The sequence below is a fragment of the Poromitra crassiceps genome (assembly GCF_964638095.1).
Source record: "Poromitra crassiceps genome assembly, contig: HAP1_SCAFFOLD_258, whole genome shotgun sequence".
Classification (NCBI taxonomy): Eukaryota; Metazoa; Chordata; class Actinopteri; order Beryciformes; family Melamphaidae; genus Poromitra; species Poromitra crassiceps.
The window spans coordinates 221,103-240,866 of NW_028152139.1; the positions used below are offsets into that span (position 1 = coordinate 221,103).

A 19,764-nucleotide genomic window follows, 5' to 3' on the forward strand; every position below is an offset into this window, starting at 1 on the left:
ATCTCATTTTGACAGAGACACACACATGACTGTTCCATTCCTGCACAAGCTGTAAAATATATAGGTCACAGTGCAGTAAACCGTTCAGTCAGCAGAGTGGCAGAATAACAGTCCAACAGATAAATAAAACATGTTTAAGGAAATATGAAAACACTTTCTTCAAACCCTAACAATCCCTACTTTTTTTTCATTTTTACCTTATACATTTGTTTCTCTCATATTCAGATGCAGGTTAACTTGTTATTCACATTTTCTAACCTCATTGTCATTATAAAACATAAGTACTTGGCTTTACAGTTTGGTTTGATCGTTGGGACATGTGTAATCTTCTTGTACTGCTTCCACTTGCTGCAACATGACATATTGTACAAATGCATTTGACACCAGCCGGGTTGTCAAAACTTTAACACCTGAAATGCAACAAGCCATAAATATGCACATCACGATAATTACACACAGGATGATGACTCCTCCTTTGATCAGCCTCTGGATCCAGCTGCCCGACCACAACCAGCTGAACCAGTCATAGGTAGTACCAGCATGGTCTGCGGTCATGGCTTTCTGCAGAGCCAGCAGTCGGTCCATCGCAGCAGTCATATTCGGGGAATGTACTTCATCAGTAATGTATGTACAACAAGTTGTATTCAATAGCACACAGGTCCCTCCTGAAGCAGCTGTGAGCAAGTCTAAGGCCATTCGGTTTTGCATCACCATAGTGCGTTTTCTTCTTCGTCCGGGCTCTCTTGTCTCTGTCCGGTAGTGGACTGTCACTTGTCAGTCTGATCGTTATCAGTACCACTGTGACTGTGAACAGTCCAATTGACACCTTCCCGACCATCTCTAAATGCTAGTGGCTTCAGTTGTTTTCTTCACCGAATTGAGACTAGCGTTTATAAGAAACGCCACCCTTTGTAGTCGGACTTCCTGCCACTAACCGTCGGCTGGAGGGAAAGGTATCACCTTTTTGCAATGTGTCTGATGAATCCAAGTGTCTCTTTCAGCGATCTTCAGGGCAGTCGGAGTGGTCAGCAGGACTTTGTAGGGGCCGATCCAACGTGGACTGAACCAGCTCTTTCGCTTAATCTCTTTGATGAGGACTTCGTCACCTGGGTCCACACGAGTGTCCTGTAGGGCAGAAGAAATCTCTGGCAAATTATTTGCTCGAGCCACTGTCACTGTATATCTTTTCTGGGATCCCATGGTTTGGTATTATGACTTTGCATATAGCTTTTGCTACTGTGATGGCGTCTGCATGTTTGGCTGGGATTATTTCATTCAGGACATATCAGGACTAAACAATACTTATATCCTTGGCATGGATTTAGTTGAATAAAATCCATATGTAAATATTGCCAAGGAAATGATACTGCAGGGAACTTTCCTCTTGCAGGTCTCTCATTTCCCTGTGAATTATGTCTACAACATATCATACATGATCTACAAAATTGTTTTGAAAATTTTTGTGTAGTTATATGTGTAGAAGTGTTGTCTCATGTTGTCTTATGTCCTATTTATCTCATTCCCCCTGTTGAGACATGGCAACGCCCATGGCTCAGGTGTGAGGCTATTTTATAGAGACTTTTCTCGCCCATTGTGCAGCGAACACGTGAATAGTGGAGTGAGCACACCGACTGTCTCTCCACATTGCAATATCTCTGCCTTGGGCCTGTTTGCCTGCTTCAGTAAGAGCTATTAGTGTGTGAGGGAGCCTTCCTGCTTTCACATCCTCTTTTTCTGAGCACAAACTGCCTGTACACAGAGGGGAAGTGCCATTGACACGGGATCAAGTCGCTTTGTTTGGTTCCGTGTTTTTGGGTAAGGACAGATGTCATAAATCCATTTTTGCAATCCACCATTTGTACAAACATTTTGTCATAATCAGGTAAAGCTAAGACGCACGAGCTCACTAGACAATGTTTTGTTGTTGAAAACGCCTCATTAGCTGCAAACGTCCACTCAATCTCTTTGTTCATGGTCTTGGAAAATTAGTATTATCATAATAATAATGTACTATTTTCTTCCATGCATTCGGTCTACTAGTTGGGAGGACATATTATCTATGTGACGCCTATTATATCTATTTGTATAATCTATAGGCCATCAAATAACATTCCATATCTATACCTCTATCGAATCCACCATATCTATTTTATTGTCTCGCATTTTGGTCACAAAAGCTAATTTTACTTTGAAAATCAGTTCAGTTAAAAACGGAAACAGTTGCATTCTTAGTACTGGCTAACTTCACCCCGCAAACTAAAAAAAAAAACATTTTAGCCTGCTGGACATCAATCAAAGCCAGGATCGGAATATGATTATTATCCAGCAACAATTTGAAACACATTGGGGACATATTTTACATCGGAAGACGTTAATCAGAGGAACCGCGTCAGAAACAGCACGATTTATTATCATTCAACTGAGCGCTCTCACTCTTTCCACCTCTTCTCCTCCGACTTGCATCCACTGTGAAGCCGTCTCCATTTCCGCATCGTACATTATCTCTTAACAAATCAACCGTTATTATGATTACTACAATACTACCGTGATGATGTTCAGACTCGCTTTCATGCATAGCGTGACGTATCTCATGCAATATTAATCCCGGCTTCACGGTCGTTTTACTGTAGGCTAAGTGTGAGCTGACTTCACAACAGCCTATTTACGCCCATGTCGCAGGACGGCCTAGCCGCAAATTTAGGGTGCAGGGCGGAGGCCAGACTGAGGGAACAGATCCCACGTTTGCCAAAAAACATGTCATTCACGCAGCCTGATCATACATCGATTCCTCAGAATTTGCTTGCCAAAGGCTCTTATTTTAAAATAACATTACCTCAGTGATCCCGCGCATGCAGCCAAATATAATCAATAATATAATAGGCTATAATAGGCTACAGTAACAGCAAGCCTATTCATAATGCACAGTGAAATAGCCACACCATCGCTTAATACTCGAATCGTTCTCCAATAAATTGCATAATTTGGAGGTCACATTCCATGACCAAATTTACCATTTATAACAATATCTATTTACAATTCTCCGCTCTGTAGCCCCATCTCCGCCAGACGGGCGGCGCTTCCTCACAGACTTCTCCTGCTTGAACGCCAAAGCTCACTCACACAGCAAAAGTGCCAGCACATCACACCCGCGGCCATTTGGCTGCACCCGGACCCTTGGTTAGAAGCTGCGCGCATCAACTATGGTGTATTTTCTTCCACAAACAGTTTTTTCATAAGCGTCAAATTACTGTTGATGTTAATAAAACTCCCAATCTTTTAATAATAACTATTAATACAGGCATATAAAGTCACTATACTCACCTATCTTGATTAAATCACTATATTCCTGCGTATCACAGTTCCACTGTAAAATAGGGCGTCCCCTCATACAATGAAACTCTGCTTCGCAGTATAATCCCACTCCCTTCACAAATGAAGGTGTGTGCCTAATAACACAATTTATTTCGCTCTCTGTTATATATATAACATGTTCCTCTATAGGAGAGGATCATTTACATTCATTTTCCCCCCAAAAAATAAAAAAAATAATCTTCTTTAGGACTTTTATTCCTCATTCACCCACTTTGTGTACTTCAATTCAAGTCCACTGGTGACATTCGTATCACTCGCACATACACTATCTTTCACTTCATTCACCACAAGTACTTTCACTTCTCTTATTTTAACCTCCTCTCCAGGGAGAACTATAGTTTCTTTCAAACCTCCTTCAGGCGGAGAAACCAAACCTCCTTATGGTGGAGAAACCAATTTCTTATCAAACCTCCTTATGGCGGAGAAACCAATTTCCTTACCGTGTATCTGAGGTCTGTGGTTAGATCTGGATTCCCGTCGATCGTTTTCCTGAAGAGAAGAAGGCTGGACAGGATACCGGCCTGGGCCCGAATTCACGCCCCAGGACTTTTTCAGGATCGGCTATGGACCCCGGCTGTCGACAGACTTCGGTGCGTCGTCCCTCCCTCTCTCCTGGTCAACGATGTTGGGATCCGGCTCGCAGGACCAATAATGTTGGGGATATTTTACCAGATGGAGCGCTTGGTTGTAAGACAAGCTTCCCCAGGCTCTTTTACCAAGATCTTTAACCCAATCAGACTCAAAGATAGACAGGACTCGAGTTCTCAGTTTTACTTGCTGAACAAGGAGACAGTGTCGAGCGGCACCTCTGCCCGACTCCAAGACACTTCTGCTCTCCACGCTCCGTGCTTAGTCTTTTATTTACTATAACTCGTGGTTACACATGAAGCAACATGAAGAAATGATCCTCCCAGTTCCTGTTTATCAGATAGTACACGTATGCATAATTTCAACACACATCAACAACGGTTGGACTGAACGCTGACTGCGCGAGCTGTTATTCTGCAACGTTAGATGAAGACTTCCTCATTTTAAAGCACAGCAAACACAAGTGAACATCCTTTTTACATAGGTCATCTCATTTTGACAGAGACACACACATGACTGTTCCATTCCTGCACAAGCTGTAAAATATATAGGTCACAGTGCAGTAAACCGTTCAGTCAGCAGAGTGGCAGAATAACAGTCCAACAGATAAATAAAACATGTTTAAGGAAATATGAAAACACTTTCTTCAAACCCTAACAACTTTACTGGACATTTTACTTGGACATTATCCCACATTATCCCATGCCCACTATCCTACCCCCCTCCCCCATATGTCATTTTAAAAGACTTTTACTTTGCACAGATTTCATGTTTGCTCCATCTTCATACACTGTACTGCACGGAAACTAATTCCTCGTTTGTAATATTACTCACTATGGCTATTAAAATTAATCTTGAATCTGCCCCCCAGGACATCTGTGACGCGGCATTCTCAGTGGCTCCGTTCAGTGACTGCGTGAGGCGTCTGGATGTGGAAGCCTTCAGCAAAGCCTGCATGGCTGATCTGTGCCACTGTGAGAACGAGAACACCACCAACTCCTCCTGCCTCTGCAAAACCATCTCCGCGTTCTCCAGGCAGTGTGGCCACGCCGGCGGCACGCCCACGCAGTGGAGGAGCCCGTCTTTCTGCTGTAAGGCCGTTAATGCCTAAGAAATAGAGAGCACACCCTTTTTTGCCTTTTCTTGATCAATAACTATGTATTCGGTAGAGCTGGGTATTGGCAAGGACCTCACGATACGATACGTATCACGATACATGGGTCGCGATACGATTGTATCACGATACATTGCGATACAATACATATTGCGATATATTGCAATACTGTACATAATTTGCTGAAAATTTAAAAATAGAGGTAAAAATACAACATGCTGTGCACCACCCAGGTAGTGTAATAATATGTACATCACTTTATATTGATAACTTAGTGGACAAATTGAGTCAAAACTACAGAGTGTTGAGTGTCTTACTGAACGCACTGAAATAAAAAGTATTCTTATTGTGTCACTGAACACACGGCTGTGCAAAAAAATCGATATGGCAATATATCACAATATTTTTCTGAAATATCGATACAGTATTGCGGAAAAAAGTATTGCGATATATTGCCGTATCGATTTTATTGCACAGCCCTAGTATTCGGTAACGTGTCTGTGTGTCTGTGATGCTACAATAAAAAATGAATGATAAAAAATATATATATGTTGTCGAATTAAAACCGTCTATAGTTGCAGTTGCTGTACACTTTGATGCAGATTTTGTAGTGCTGTTAGATTCTTGTGTCACTGAATTCAAACATTTTGTCTCTGCAGCCCGGAAATGTTCCCACAACATGGAGTTCTTTGAGTGTGGCAGCTCGTGTCCTGACACCTGCTCCAACCCCCAGGCCAGCCAGACGTGTGACAGTCACTGCATCGACGCCTGCAGCTGCCCTGCTGGTACACACACACATACACGCACGCACGCACGCACACACACACGCACACACACACACGTCCGTCCATACACATTATGATCTGTCATGACCTGGCCATAATGATCAAAAAGTTAAGTAGTTGTTAAAATGCAAGGATGACGTATGGCTCAATGGAACGCTGGGGTTATATAGAGTACTGCAGGGATGACGTATTTTTGTAGGCTTAACCGGAAATCGCCGCCATGTTGGTTCGTCGAGGGGGGGAAGTCTATGGGGTTTTAGAATGGGGATTTCACTTAAATGCATCAAATAAGGTCTGTGGTTAATAAAGGTTTGTGGGAGTGCAAATTTGGGTTCAGTAGGATAATCTTCGTGAACCTTAATCACTTTTATGCCTTTTTAAGCATTTACTAAAAATCATGTAAAAAGAAACGTACCAAAAAGTCAACTCAACTCAACTCAACTCAACTTTATTTATAGAGCACATTTCAAACAACCACAGCTGCCACAAAGTGCTGTACAGTGCATAGGTAATAAGTAAAACAGTAGCTAAAAACACAGTATACAATGACAACACACAAAACAAGAAAAACTGGGGGGGGGGCAGCACAGGGTCAGAGGTCTCATGCTATGTTAAAAGCCAAAGAATAAAAGTGCGTTTTAAGAGAGGTTTTAAAAATGGCCAGAGAAGGGGCTTGCCTAATCTGCAGGGGAAGGTCATTCCAGAGCTTGGGGGCCGCGACCGAAAAAGCTCTGTCCCCTCTAAGCTTCCGCTTCGCCCTCGGAACCTCCAGCAGCATCTGGTCAGCTGACCTGGGGGGGCGGGCAGGAGAGTAGGGGTGGAGGAGCTCAGAGAGGTATGGAGGGGCGAGACCACATAATGATTTAAAGGTAAAAAGCAGAACCTTGAACTGGATTCTAAAGTGCACGGGCAGCCAGTGGAGAGAGGCGAGGATGGGAGTTATATGCTCTCTCTTGCGCGTGCCAGTTAGAAGACGGGCAGCAGCATTCTGTATTAACTGGAGGCGTGCAAGGGAAGATTGACTGGCTCCAAGATAGAGGGCGTTACAGTAATCCAGCCGAGAAGTAATAAATGCATGGATTACTGTCTCAAAGTGCTGTGTGGTTAAAAAGGGTTTTACTTTGGCCAGCTGTCTCAAGTGAAAAAAGCTAGACTTCACCACTGAACTAATTTGGCGATCTAACTTAAACTCGTTGTCAAAGTAGATTGCTCCATCAGATCTGGAGGTTATCCATTTGTGACCTCAGGTGCCATCTTCCCTCTGCTCCTCAGGAACCGTCTTTAATGACATCGACGACAGTGGCTGTGTTCCGCTGACACAGTGTCCATGTGTCCACGATGACCAAGTCTACAGCTCTGGAGAGTCCTACTCCAGCAACTGTCGATCCTGGTAAGCCAAGAGAGTAACTCGTACTTGCTACTGGTTACTGCACCAAAAAATAAATAAGTAGAGTAAAATACAAAGTAATCTAGTAGATTACTAGTAGAGGCAAGAATCCTGAAACTCTCTACTAACAGAGAGTTTCAGGATTCTTGCCTCTTCTGGGCGTCATGTCCTCAAGCCTCACTTATAGATGGCAAACATTAAAGGTTTTGCCTGAGGAACTTTCCTTCACCCCCACCCCCCCATGTTTTAGTTAGCTTATGTGTTGGCCTATTTCCCACGGATTATCTCCCTAAATATATACACACACATACAGTATATACAAAGAGGTTACTACAGCAAAATAAATTAGTACTTATTTCCAACTATAATTGCTACGTACTTAAAGGATGGCTTTACCGGTAATCAACCGACTTTGTATCATTAATAATCTCAGTAATATAAGCACATGTGCAGTGTTTACCTTCTCTCTCTGTGTTTTCCTCACAGAGATCTCCCATTTCCTCCTCTGGCAAAGCGCTCCGTTGTGGCGCGTTTTACGTCACAACGCGTCACAATGGAGCTGTGGAAGTTGTGCTGGAGAGGCAGAATCTGCTCCGAGGGCGGCTGTTATTGTTTATTTTTAATGTTTTAAATATGCGCACATCCATGGAGAATTGCATGGAGAGCCTTAACGAGCCCTAATGACTTGCAGCTGGTGGGGGCGGAGTTTCTGCAGATACAGTAGGAGCAGGAACAAATTCACCATGAGGCAGAGTCCTGCGCGGGTCTGATTTTCAAGACCCGGGCCCCGTTCCAATACCCATACTTGTACTTCTTTCTTGTAGTATGTACTGCCGCTGCCCTCACAAAGTATGGATTGTAGTGTGCAGCATGCATGCAAAATGCATACTATTGGGACACACTACATCTGTCGTCACGTGAGCTTCCTGAACTCCGACCTCTTGCTCACTTCCGCCGACGTCCGCAGCGCCACATTTGAGTTTTTTTTTTTTTTTTTTTTTTTTTCAATAAACAAAGTCTGGCAGTAACAAACAGTACATTATACAAAAAATTCAGACTAAACATTTACAAAATTGGAACAGACAATCAAATAAACAAAATAAAATAAATAAAGCAAAAACATTAAGTCAGAGATCTAAACAGGAATCAAGATATGCATGTTTTGGTACACACCATGCTTGTTTGGTTTTAACATATTTCAAGGCTTTCTTAAAGTTAATTATCTCATTCATGAACACGCAGCTCAGTCAGTGCGACGTAACTCCAGTAGGTGGCGGTAATGCACAAAAAGTTATTGCCAACCGCCATAAAACATTAGAAGAAGAAGAAGAAGACATAACTTCCTGCTGCGCAAAGGATTGTGGGGAAGTTTGGCTGAAGCAGCATGCATCGATGCATACTCCGAAATAGGAGCTGATGTAGTACAACATCCTGGTACTCTTGGCATCCTGCATCTGACATACTATGTATTGGGACATACTAAATCTTTTTTTGCCTACTAAATAGTATGGAAGTATGGGTATTGGAACGGGACTCCGGTTCCGCCCGGCCCCGCGACATGCAGTACCGACCCCGCTCCGCGAACCCGCACATATGATCAATCAGTACCGCAACCCACCCCGCCCCGCAGACATGAGACCCGCCCCCCGACCCGGAACCGCATATATATAATAACCGTTAATCTGCAGTGCAAACATTTTGTAGTGAACCAAACGAAACTGCCACCGTTTCACACGAGAGGCGAACAGCAGTCTTTCTGGCCGAGACTCGTCAGCTGATGTACGTTAATTAGCTTTTAGCAGCTGCTAGCTCACTAACCAGCTGGATAGCTCTGCTATCAGACACACAGACAGTTACAGCAAGCAAAGTGACTTACCAGCTATTTCCAATATGTCCGGTATAATCCATACTGCCTTTATGATTGCTGTTGGAGGAACGTAAATCCACGTTGGGATGAGACCTCTCCACTTTCACGCTATCCATCCATGACATGTTCTTGCCTGTTGCTATGAAAACAGCCAGTGTGTATGTTTGACTGGAAGCTAACGGTAGCCTACTATATTATCTGTCCGACTCGTATTGTCTCCAATCAATCACCTTGACCGCAGCTGAGTTTTGAATGTTTTGTGCAGTCCATATAGCGTCACACATTGCACAGTATGCGCATACTTGAAACGATGCCGGTTATGTAAACAAACTGCGAAAACGTGCGTCAGAAACTTTTCTCCTGTTCGAGTCAGACCAGCTGCCAGACACCCCCCCTGCCTCCCCCTGCCCCGCGGAACCCCGACCCGGTGCAGGACTCTGCCATGAGGTAGAGAGAAGGCAAAACACTGGCCATGAAAAACTCAACAGCAATGTTTCCAGAAGTCATGACTTATCCAAGCGAATCCAGCAGTTTCATGTAGGAACAATTTTCTTTCGACCTAACTACTACCGCTAGCTGCTGCTCTATCTGCTGCTAGCTGCAGTTTCATGTAAGAACCATCTAGTAGCTAGCAGGTGTACTTTGGTGCGTTTGCCTGGTGTCAGTTTGTCTGTCAGCAGATAAAGTGTGCATGTCCCCACAGTGTGTGTGACGGCGGCCAGTGGAACTGCAAGGAGGAGAAGTGTGCAGGAACCTGCTCTGTGGAGGGAGGAGCCCACGTCAACACCTTTGATGGTAAAACCTACACCTTCCATTGAGACTGCTCCTACGTCCTGGCCAAGGTAGGATACCACAGACACACACACCACTGCTGTAACACCACATCACTGCTGTTTAGTTTAGTTTAGGTGTGGTATAATGAGCATATATCACGGCCTGTCGTGATCTATTGCTTAATTATACCACATCACTGTTGTTATACCACCTACTGTACATAACGTTGTTATTATGTGACATATGGACCTCTGCTATGGCACCACATGCAAACCACTGTTACACAAGTCCAAAGTCCAGCTACTCCAAGACTACCGACCACACTGGAGGGTCAAAAATTCCCGAGCCATTTGGATTATTTTTCCAACAAAACTCCATTTGAGAATAGTAAGGACCCTCCAACTTTTGGCCGGTGACCTTAAAGTGAGTGGCAGAGCAGAGCGGACCATCTTAACAGCCGACATGACTAGTATTTAGATGGTGTCTTGGGTTTATTTCCCACAAAGTCTTGGTCTCTGTTAATTGACATCAGAGGAAGCTCCACATACAACATTAATCCATGATGGTGTGTCGTCTGTGACAAATAAAGACGGGGGTTTGTTCGTCTGCGTCCGGTTTTATTCATTCATTCATTCATTTGATTTCATGATGACACTGACGCTGTGTCCCCATGTGTGTTGCAGCAATGCCAAGGCTCACTCTTCACTGTGCTGGGAGACGTGATGAAGTGTGGTGTGGCTGACAGCCAGACCTGCCTCAGAGCTGTCACCCTGTCCCTGGACAGCAAGTCTGTGGTACGACACACACACATACACACACACACACACACACACACACACACACACACACACACACATACACACACACACGCACACACACACACACACACACACACACACACACACACACACACACATGCACTGAATCTGATTTTGTGATTGACAACTTACCAGATGCTATACTAATACTGTAGTAATGTAGTAGTATTAGTTCATCCTTGGCCCATGACCAACCGTTAACCGTGGTTAACCGTTAACCGTTTAACCGTCGAGAACGTCTCTGACCGGTTAACCATATTAATTTGAATACAACGTGTTGCCAATCTAGCTATCTTTTTCCTCCTTTGTGGGAAGCAATGTTAACCTAAGTATATTAAAACATGGCACAAGGGTTCAAACAAAAGCCTTGAATTATTTGCAAATACTGTTTGACCCAGGTTTGCTGTGACCTCAACGTTGTCTTTCCACATAACAGGTTCTCAAAGTCCAGGCAGGAGGGCAAGTCTATGTGAACCAGATTATTTCTCAGCTTCCGCTGTTCACACGTGAGTTGTTCTACCATGCCTCTTGTATCCCATCTAGTTTGAGTTAGTATTGAAGCTCACAGTTAACAACTGAATAGTACTGCACACATACTGTATGAGAGAGTACGGGAACTACGGGGAATAATTCTTCATAATGTAGAACTTGTTCATAAGACAGGATGGAAATGCCTGTAGGTATAAAGCTGGCATTATACGGGAAATTGCGATAATGTTGATAAGGGTGATTATGGACTTTTGAAGTATCTTCTAACTGTTGCAGCGGAGCTAAGCGCCTTCCAACCATCCTCCTTCTACATCGTCATCACCACCAAGGTGGGCCTCCAGCTGATGGTGCAGCTGTCTCCTCTGATGCAGGTCTTCATCACGGCTGCCCCTGCTCTTCAGGGAACCACCTGTGGTATGATGCCTCCACAACTTCTAGAAGAAGTCTAGAAAATGTTTCTTCTATGTTTTCCTGTGTGGCTTAAACACGCCTGTCCGCTCATCATGGAGTGGACAAATAAAGGAGGTGCCATTTACATTGAAATGGTTTAGGATAGTGTGTTTTTGATTATAATGTATGTATGTTTCCCATCGTGTATATAAGGATGTTTCAGTAGTATATACAGATGTTGCCTGTTTCCAGGGGCACTATTGCTGCTGAGTAGTGTAATGAATTACTTTCTCCAGGGAGTAATTAAATAAAGTAAATCATTACTTTTTTAAGTAATGTGTAATATAACTTTTTTGAGCAACAACCCCTAACACTGCTCTCGGGTGCCTCCCTCTCACCCACAGGTCTCTGTGGGAACTTTAACAACATGGTGACTGATGACTTCAAAGCCATGAATGGGCTGGTGGAGGGCACTGCTGTGGCCTTCGCAAACACCTGGAAAACCAGGGCCAGTTGCCCTGACGTCAAGGCTAACTTGGTACAGCCCTGTAGCCAGAGTGTGGACAATGGTAAAACTGCACCTTCTCTGATACAATATGACTTGTTAAATATAGGAAAAATATAATACCTTATTGTCACAACATAATAAATCACACCATACAATACTGCACCACACAATATTAACATATATCACACCATATAGCGTCACGGTATCCGATTTCGGAAGTTTCTCATCAATTAGGAAATGCTCCATCTGTGTTTTTTGTTTGTTTTATATCATTTTTACCTCAACTTGTAAGTGATTTTCTTCCAGTCCCTGCAAATGGATGGCAGCACACCCATTTTTCCAATTCCGGACACTTACATTCTTCCATGTCGTTATATTCATATACTCAATATTAACGCTTTATTAACCCGTCCTGTACATTTACACTGTTATAGAATATATACTTATAAGATATACAGGCTATGCACTCAAAGCTCTTATTTTTCCATTTATCAGAGAATACCGATTATCCACACAAAGTGATTGTCGCTGGGATTTAAACTGGCATTTAAGGCTCCAAAGGCTTTAAAGTGGGTAACTTAATGTTTTATAATACTTAAATGTGTAGAGATATTGTTGAAATTTGATACATTAGCTAGCGAAATATGTATGAATTTATGTCACTTGGCTTTCGGTTGGGAACTCCATATAGAAATGCGAATAAACACAGAGAATGTCTGCAATAGGATGCTGTCCGCGATTGGATCCAATTCTGTTATACACCACACCACACCACATTTTCTAACAACTGTGTTTTGTATGTGTTTGTGTCACAGAGCGTTATGCCCAGTACTGGTGCGCCAAACTGACAAATCCTAAAGGAGTGTTCGCTCCCTGCCACTCCGTCATCAGCCCCACTGTATACAAAGATGTAAGCACACACAGTATGTACACTCACAAACACACATAGACCAGACCTGCACATCCAAAGCGTCAAGGCCGTGCCCCTTTTTGGGGGATAGAAAGAATGAATAGCGTTGTTGTGATGGTATTTTTGCCTGAGTCAAAGAGGATTTCCGCATTCCCCCAAAAAGGGGCGTGGTGCAGTGCGATGACGCGTTGCAGTTCTGGTCTATGCTTAATATACACACACACACACCTGTTTGATGTCACCTGCCTCCTTGTGTCTCATCACAGAACTGCATCTACGACACCTGTAACTGTGTGAGGAGTGAGGACTGCACGTGTGCTGCCGTCTCCGCCTACGTCCGTGCCTGCTCAGCTGCTGGCGTCCAGATTAACGGCTGGAGGAAGGCCATCTGTGGTGAGAAGCACACTCCTTCTCCTTCTCCTTCTCCTTCTCCTTCTCCTTCTCCTTCTCCTTCTCCTTCTCCTTCTCCTTCTCCTCTTCTCCCCTATTTTCCCGAATCCCTGCCACTTCCTGCTCTCCCCTCTCTCACATTCCCCCTGCTCTCCCTCCCCTGCACCCTCCCACCTCTCCTTCTCTGTTCTCTCCTCTTCCACATTTCCCATTTTCTCCCCACCCTCGCCCTAATCCGGGCCCGTATCCTACTCCCTCCCCTCCCCCAACCCTAGACCCTACCTCTACCCTGGCTCTCCCTCCCCTGCACCCTCCCATCTCTCCTTCTCTGTTCTCTCCTCCTCCACATTTCCCATTTTCTCCCCACCTCCTCCCTCTCACATTCCCCCTGCCCCCCCTCCCCTGCACCCTCCCACCTCTCCTTCCTGTTCTCCCCTCTCCCACATTTCCCACCCCCCCCCCCACCTCCTCTCTTTCCATGCTCTTTCCTCCCCCACATCCCACCCCCCCCCTCCCTTCTCCTGCTCTCTCCTCCTTCTCCCCCCCTCTGCTCCTTCTCCTCTTCTCCCCTATTTTCCCGAATCCCTGCCACTTCCTGCTCTCCCCTCTCTCACATTCCCCCTGCTCTCCCTCCCCTGCACCCTCCCACCTCTCCTTCTCTGTTCTCTCCTCCTCCACATTTCCCATTTTCTCCCCACCCTCGCCCTAATCCGGGCCCGTATCCTACTCCCTCCCCTCCCCCAACCCTAGACCCTACCTCTACCCTGGCTCTCCCTCCCCTGCACCCTCATCTCTCCTTCTCTGTTCTCTCCTCCTCCACATTTCCTATTTTCTCCCCACCTCCCCCCTCTCCTCCCTCACATCCCCCCGCTCTCCCTCCCTCCTCCACTCTCCTGCTTTCTCCTCTTCCCGGTGTTTCTTCCTCTTCCCCCCTTCCCCCACTACTCTAAAGCATAGTACACATTCTACTCCAAAGCATGGCACCCACTCTATCCCCTCCAATATTTCGCCACTATTTAAAGCATGGCACCCATGCTCTTAGTATTTCGCCACTATTCAAAGCATGGCACCCACTCTTCGCTAAAGCAAGGCACCCATAAGCTCTATACGTGAACATGTGCTTATTTGGCAAAAGGACTCACTACTAAAGGCTTGCAGCCAATTAAATTAGTCATAGTTTGGTTGCTAAGAAATTGACATATGTCCGTTTGCAAGATGTGCATCTATATTTCTCATTCTCTCCCCACCTCCTCCCTCCCCCTGCTCTCTTCTCCCCCACACCCCCCCCTTTCCCCTCTCCTGCTCTCTCCTCTTGCTCCTTCCCCACCTCCTATACCCTTCAACATCTCCCATTCCCTCCCCACCCCATCACTCTCTCACATTCCCGCTGCTCTTCTCCCTTCTCCTGTTCTCTCCTCTGCTCTCTCTTCATTTCTATATTTTCTATATTGTCAATTGTTCAAATGTTATCTTTATTCTGTATATTCTTGTTACTGTTGTGTCAGCTAGAATTAGCTAGACATACTTTCTGTGAAGCCCTCTGAGACATGCTTGTGAATTAGGGCTATATAAATAAACTTGACTTGACTTGACACTGTAAACAACTATGTGTGGTGAGAAGCACACTGTAAACAACTATGTGTGGTGAGAAGCACACTGTAAACAACTATATGTGGTGAGAAGCACACTGTAAACAACTATCTGTGGTGAGAAGCACACTGTAAACAACTATGTGTGGTGAGAAGCACACTGTAAACAACTATGTGTGGTGAGAAGCACACTGTAAACAACTATGTGTGGTGAGAAGCACACTGTAAACAACTATGTGTGGTGAGAAGCACACTGTAAACAGCACACTGTAAACAACTATCTGTGGTGAGAAGCACACTGTAAACAACTATCTGTGGTGAGAAGCACACTGTAAACAACTATGTGTGGTGAGAAGCACACTGTAAACAACTATGTGTGGTGAGAAGCACACTGTAAACAACTATGTGTGGTGAGAAGCACACTGTAAACAACTATGTGTGGTGAGAAGCACACTGTAAACAACTATGTGTGGTGAGAAGCACACTGTAAACAGCACACTGTAAACAACTATGTGTGGTGAGAAGCACACTGTAAACAACTATGTGTGGTGAGAAGCACACTGTAAACAACTATGTGTGGTGAGAAGCACACTGTAAACAACTATGTGTGGTGAGAAGCACACTGTAAACAGCACACTGTAAACAACTATCTGTGGTGAGAAGCACACTGTAAACAACCCAGTCTAATATCAACTAGAAATAGCCACCTGGCGGCTGTATGCCTCCGCCAACAAGTCAGCAGTCTTCATCCATGTCTGTCCAGACTCATACAACCACAAATACCTTGAAGCCCACGGTGCAGCGGTGTGGTCGCAAAAAAAAAAAAAAATTGGTTGCTTGCAGTCAGGCCACTCACTGAACAGCAGGCCAGACGCCGCCTACTGGTTTACTAGTGGTTTTATTACTTTATTAGTTAGTCTGAAGTAATAATTACACTTCAGGGTTAAAGTGGGTGCATCTCCTTGTAAAATTGGACTTCAAACGGCCCAAATCTGGCTTCAAACGGCCCAAATTGGGCTTCAAACGGCCCAAATTTCACGCGCGTCGGCCCATATCGGCCTGGCCTGCTTGGTATCTAATGCCCGGCCTGAATTATGATCCCAGTCCGCCCCTGTTTTTAACTATATCGCCCAGCCCTACTCATGATATAATATACAGTCTCTAGTGTATGATTCAACTTTTCCCATGTTCTAATCTAGTGTAAAAAAGCAAACAAACTGAAAAAAGAAAAGAAAAAAATAAACAAAAATCGCAATAAATCGTAATATCGAATCGCAATAATCGTAGAATCGCAATACTTAAGAATCGCAATATAAATCGAATCGGCACCCAAGAATCGTGATAGTATCGAATCGGGAGATAAGTGAATCGCCACAGCCCTAGAAAATGGTCCTATCCCTACCTGTACCCTACCCCTGACCCTAAACCACCCACACACCCCTAGCCACTCCCCCTACCCACCCCTCGAACCTCAACTCTCTACGACCTACCTGTCCCTCCCTAGCTACGGCCCCTTTTCCCTAGTCCCACCCCCTTCCCTCACCACGCCCCTCCCACCACCCATATCCCCCAAGCCACTCTCCCTATCCACCCCTTGAACTCCGACTCTCTATGATGTTCCTATCCCTAGCTACAGCTACAGCTTGATTGGCTGTCTCGTTGTCTTTCCTTCTTGAATTGGTCGATTTCAAATTGGCCCCTCCTCTCGTCACTGTGGTCCGCCGCCAGGTATCCCAGCATGCTTTGCAAGGCGATGAACAACGTATCCAATACAAAATGACTTCCAGCGTCTGTACAAAATGGTAAAAAAATTGGGGCTGTAACTAATTAGTCCCAACACTGACCCCTAAATCTCACACACTTGACAAACTCACTTCTCGTCTCGTCCATCAGGCAAATACGCGAAGGCCTGCCCAGCAGACACTGTGTACAGCTACGACATGACGTCGTGTGGACGGAGCTGTCGCTCCCTGAGCCAGGCGGACTACGCCTGCCAGGCCAGCTTCACCCCTGTGGACGGCTGTGGCTGTGCCGAGGGAACCTACATGAACGAGGAGGGCCATTGCGTGGCCAGCGCCAAGTGTCCCTGCTACGATAAGGACACCATCATCCCTGCCGGAGAGACTGTCACCAACGAAGGCTCCACTTGGTAAGCACAGAGTCACGATTGGCGCATTTATGTCCTTGCACAGCAGGGGCGTTTTTGTGTGCACGATTAATTCGCACGTCAACAATATTTTTCGAACCTATATCCAGTCAATGTAACCGTGCATACCAACAGCGAAATTCCAGTGAGCAAAAGTGCGGCACATATTTTTTCGGATATGAAAATTTGCCTCCGAAAAGTACATCATTTGTTGCTGTGATTGAGAGGTGGGTCAAAATTCACCTCACAATTTTGTGCTGTTTATTCAGGTAGCTCTTGGTGTGTAATAGCCTTTATGGGGTCAGGACTTACATTATAATAATCAAATACAAATAGCATTCTATCACAATTTATCAATGATCAAGTCTGGTCAGACTTTGATGGCGGCCGAACCACCATTTTACGGCCTCCCGTTTCCCAATATAGGTTGCTACGGCTACGATGATGATGCTTACTGTGTTCATGTCCTCTCCTCTTTTCATAGCACCTGCAGACAAGGAGTTCTGAAGTGCACAGGGAGACTCCAGACAAGACCGGAAGGTAGGTTTCCAAATAGAAATAGGCCTCAAGTCAGGTTATGGCTCCATCACCAGTTTAGCTAGCAAGTTGTGTGGTCAGCTTTTTCTCAGCAACCTGAGTACCTGAGCAGCAAACTGGTTTTGCCATTGAAATCACCGTGAATTATTTTGGCCAAGAAAGAAAGAAAAATCTGTCTGGAGCCGCAAAACATAATTGAACCTTATCATGAAGGTAACACAGACTATTAAGTCTAAATTAGCCTATCAACATTACTAACACTGTAGGTCTAAACGAGCATGACTCATCACAGGAAATTGAGTATGCTGGAGCTGAATTGGTATCCTAAATTTACTGACTGTTTGTTGCAATGTTCATGGCCCTGTCTTTGACTCCCGTCTCAAAACACCCCAATCGAAAATGTTATTATTATTCTAGGCCTGTTTTACAATTATGACATATTTTAGGTTACTACAATAATTAGGTACTCTTGATTTTGATAATTAATTAGGCCTACTTTTATGAATTTCAACCAAATTATGGGAAATTCTGCGATATTCCATGTTTTTATTACCAAATTCTATGATTCCGTCCGTTTCTTCTGCATTGTGGAAATCATATGGCCCTACAATGTGAAGGCAGTGATATTTATGGTATTTCATGCTTCTCAACCTTCCTCTGTTATTTCTTCATCCAGGCACACCCTCCTGTGCTGCTCCTATGGTTTACTTTGACTGTTCCACTGCCGAGCCTGGTACCACTGGGACAGAGTGTCACAAGAGCTGCAGTACTATGGACATGGCTTGTGTAAGTATAACAGAGCACACACAAAGAGGCCATTTACACCTGGCGCTAACATGCGTTTTCTGTGATCAGATTGCAATCAGATTGTATTTTATCACTTCACCCTGATTCCATTTACACCTGGCGTTAACATGCATTTTCTGCAATCTGATTGCAATCAGATTGCAGAAATGGTTGTCCTCTCAATCCGCATAAAGTTGCTGTATCCAGATTGAGAGGACACATTGCATTTACACTTGTGTTCAATGTGTACACAATGCATCCCTGACCACCTCCGGAGGTGGTTTGGCCGCGATCAGATTGCAATCCTTCTTCAATGCGTTTTGGGGGTGTTTACACCTGGCATTTCAAGTGATAAAACACAATCTGATTGCAATCTGATCACAGAAAACGCATGTTAGCGCCAGGTGTAAATGGCCTTAAAAGACACAAGATTAGGGGTCGACCGATATGGGTTTTTCAATGGCCGACGCTGATATCGAGAGAGCAGGGCAGGCGATCGCTGATATACAATATCATGTTTTTCTTTTCTTTTTCTTCATGTGATAAAATGCAACAATTCAATAATAACAAATGAGACACAAACTTGCTGAACTCAAATGAACATTTATTTAACAGTAATGCTGTCTGCATTGTGAAACAAATGTATTAACTAAATGAGTGTCCACAAATAATCAAAAAACTAAACTCTGTAAAAGGAAAGAAAACGTACTATTGTGCACATAATACCCTAAATTACACAGGTAGAAGGTTATTGTGGATTTGGGTTTCCAGGGGCTTTAACCCTAATGCAAGATTCAAGATTCATTTATTGTCATTTTTGCCATACTTGCATACAACAAAGACGAAAATTGTACCTCACTAGAATAAGCAGTACCAACTTAGTTAGACAGACGAGACTAAAGTAAATACAAGAAACTTTAGGTGAGAAAAACACAGGCACATGCACAGACCCTGTTGGACTCATGTCCTTCCTTCCCATGTGTGCTGCAGATCAGTACAGCATGTACCTCTGGCTGCATGTGCCCTGCTGGCCTGGTGTCAAATGGGACAGGAGGCTGCGTCAAGGAGTCCAGCTGTTCCTGTCTGCACAACGGCCTGCTCTACCAGCCTGGAGAGACACTCACTGTGGACTGCAACACCTGGTCTGTAGACTACCGCAGTCCACTGTTGTAGTCAAGTCACTTTATGGTCCCTATCTTACGCCCAGTGCAAGAGCAAGCATTGCCATTGCTAGTTTCTAGCAGTGACATTCTCCCCTCTTTTGTTTTAATACCACTGGGTCAGTACATCAAAGGATGTGTTTCAGTGACCCAG

General features: G+C 44.5%; 1 protein-coding gene across 1 annotated transcript; it reads left to right on the top strand.

Annotated features, from left to right (window-relative positions):
* Nucleotides 1-7,153: 7,153 nt before the first annotated feature.
* LOC310770918 (mucin-5B-like) lies at nt 7,154-19,623 on the top strand (the record flags this gene model as incomplete). The annotated part of the gene is made up of 12 exons (XM_083663614.1): nt 7,154-7,249; nt 9,817-9,955; nt 10,571-10,681; nt 11,142-11,211; nt 11,471-11,608; nt 11,989-12,153; nt 12,908-13,002; nt 13,269-13,395; nt 16,875-17,130; nt 17,612-17,667; nt 18,341-18,450; nt 19,441-19,623. The coding sequence occupies exons 3-12, from the start codon at nt 10,610-10,612 to the stop codon at nt 19,621-19,623; spliced, it is 1,272 nt and encodes a 423-aa protein (XP_083519740.1). The 5' UTR covers nt 7,154-7,249; nt 9,817-9,955; nt 10,571-10,609.
* Nucleotides 19,624-19,764: the final 141 nt, after the last annotated feature.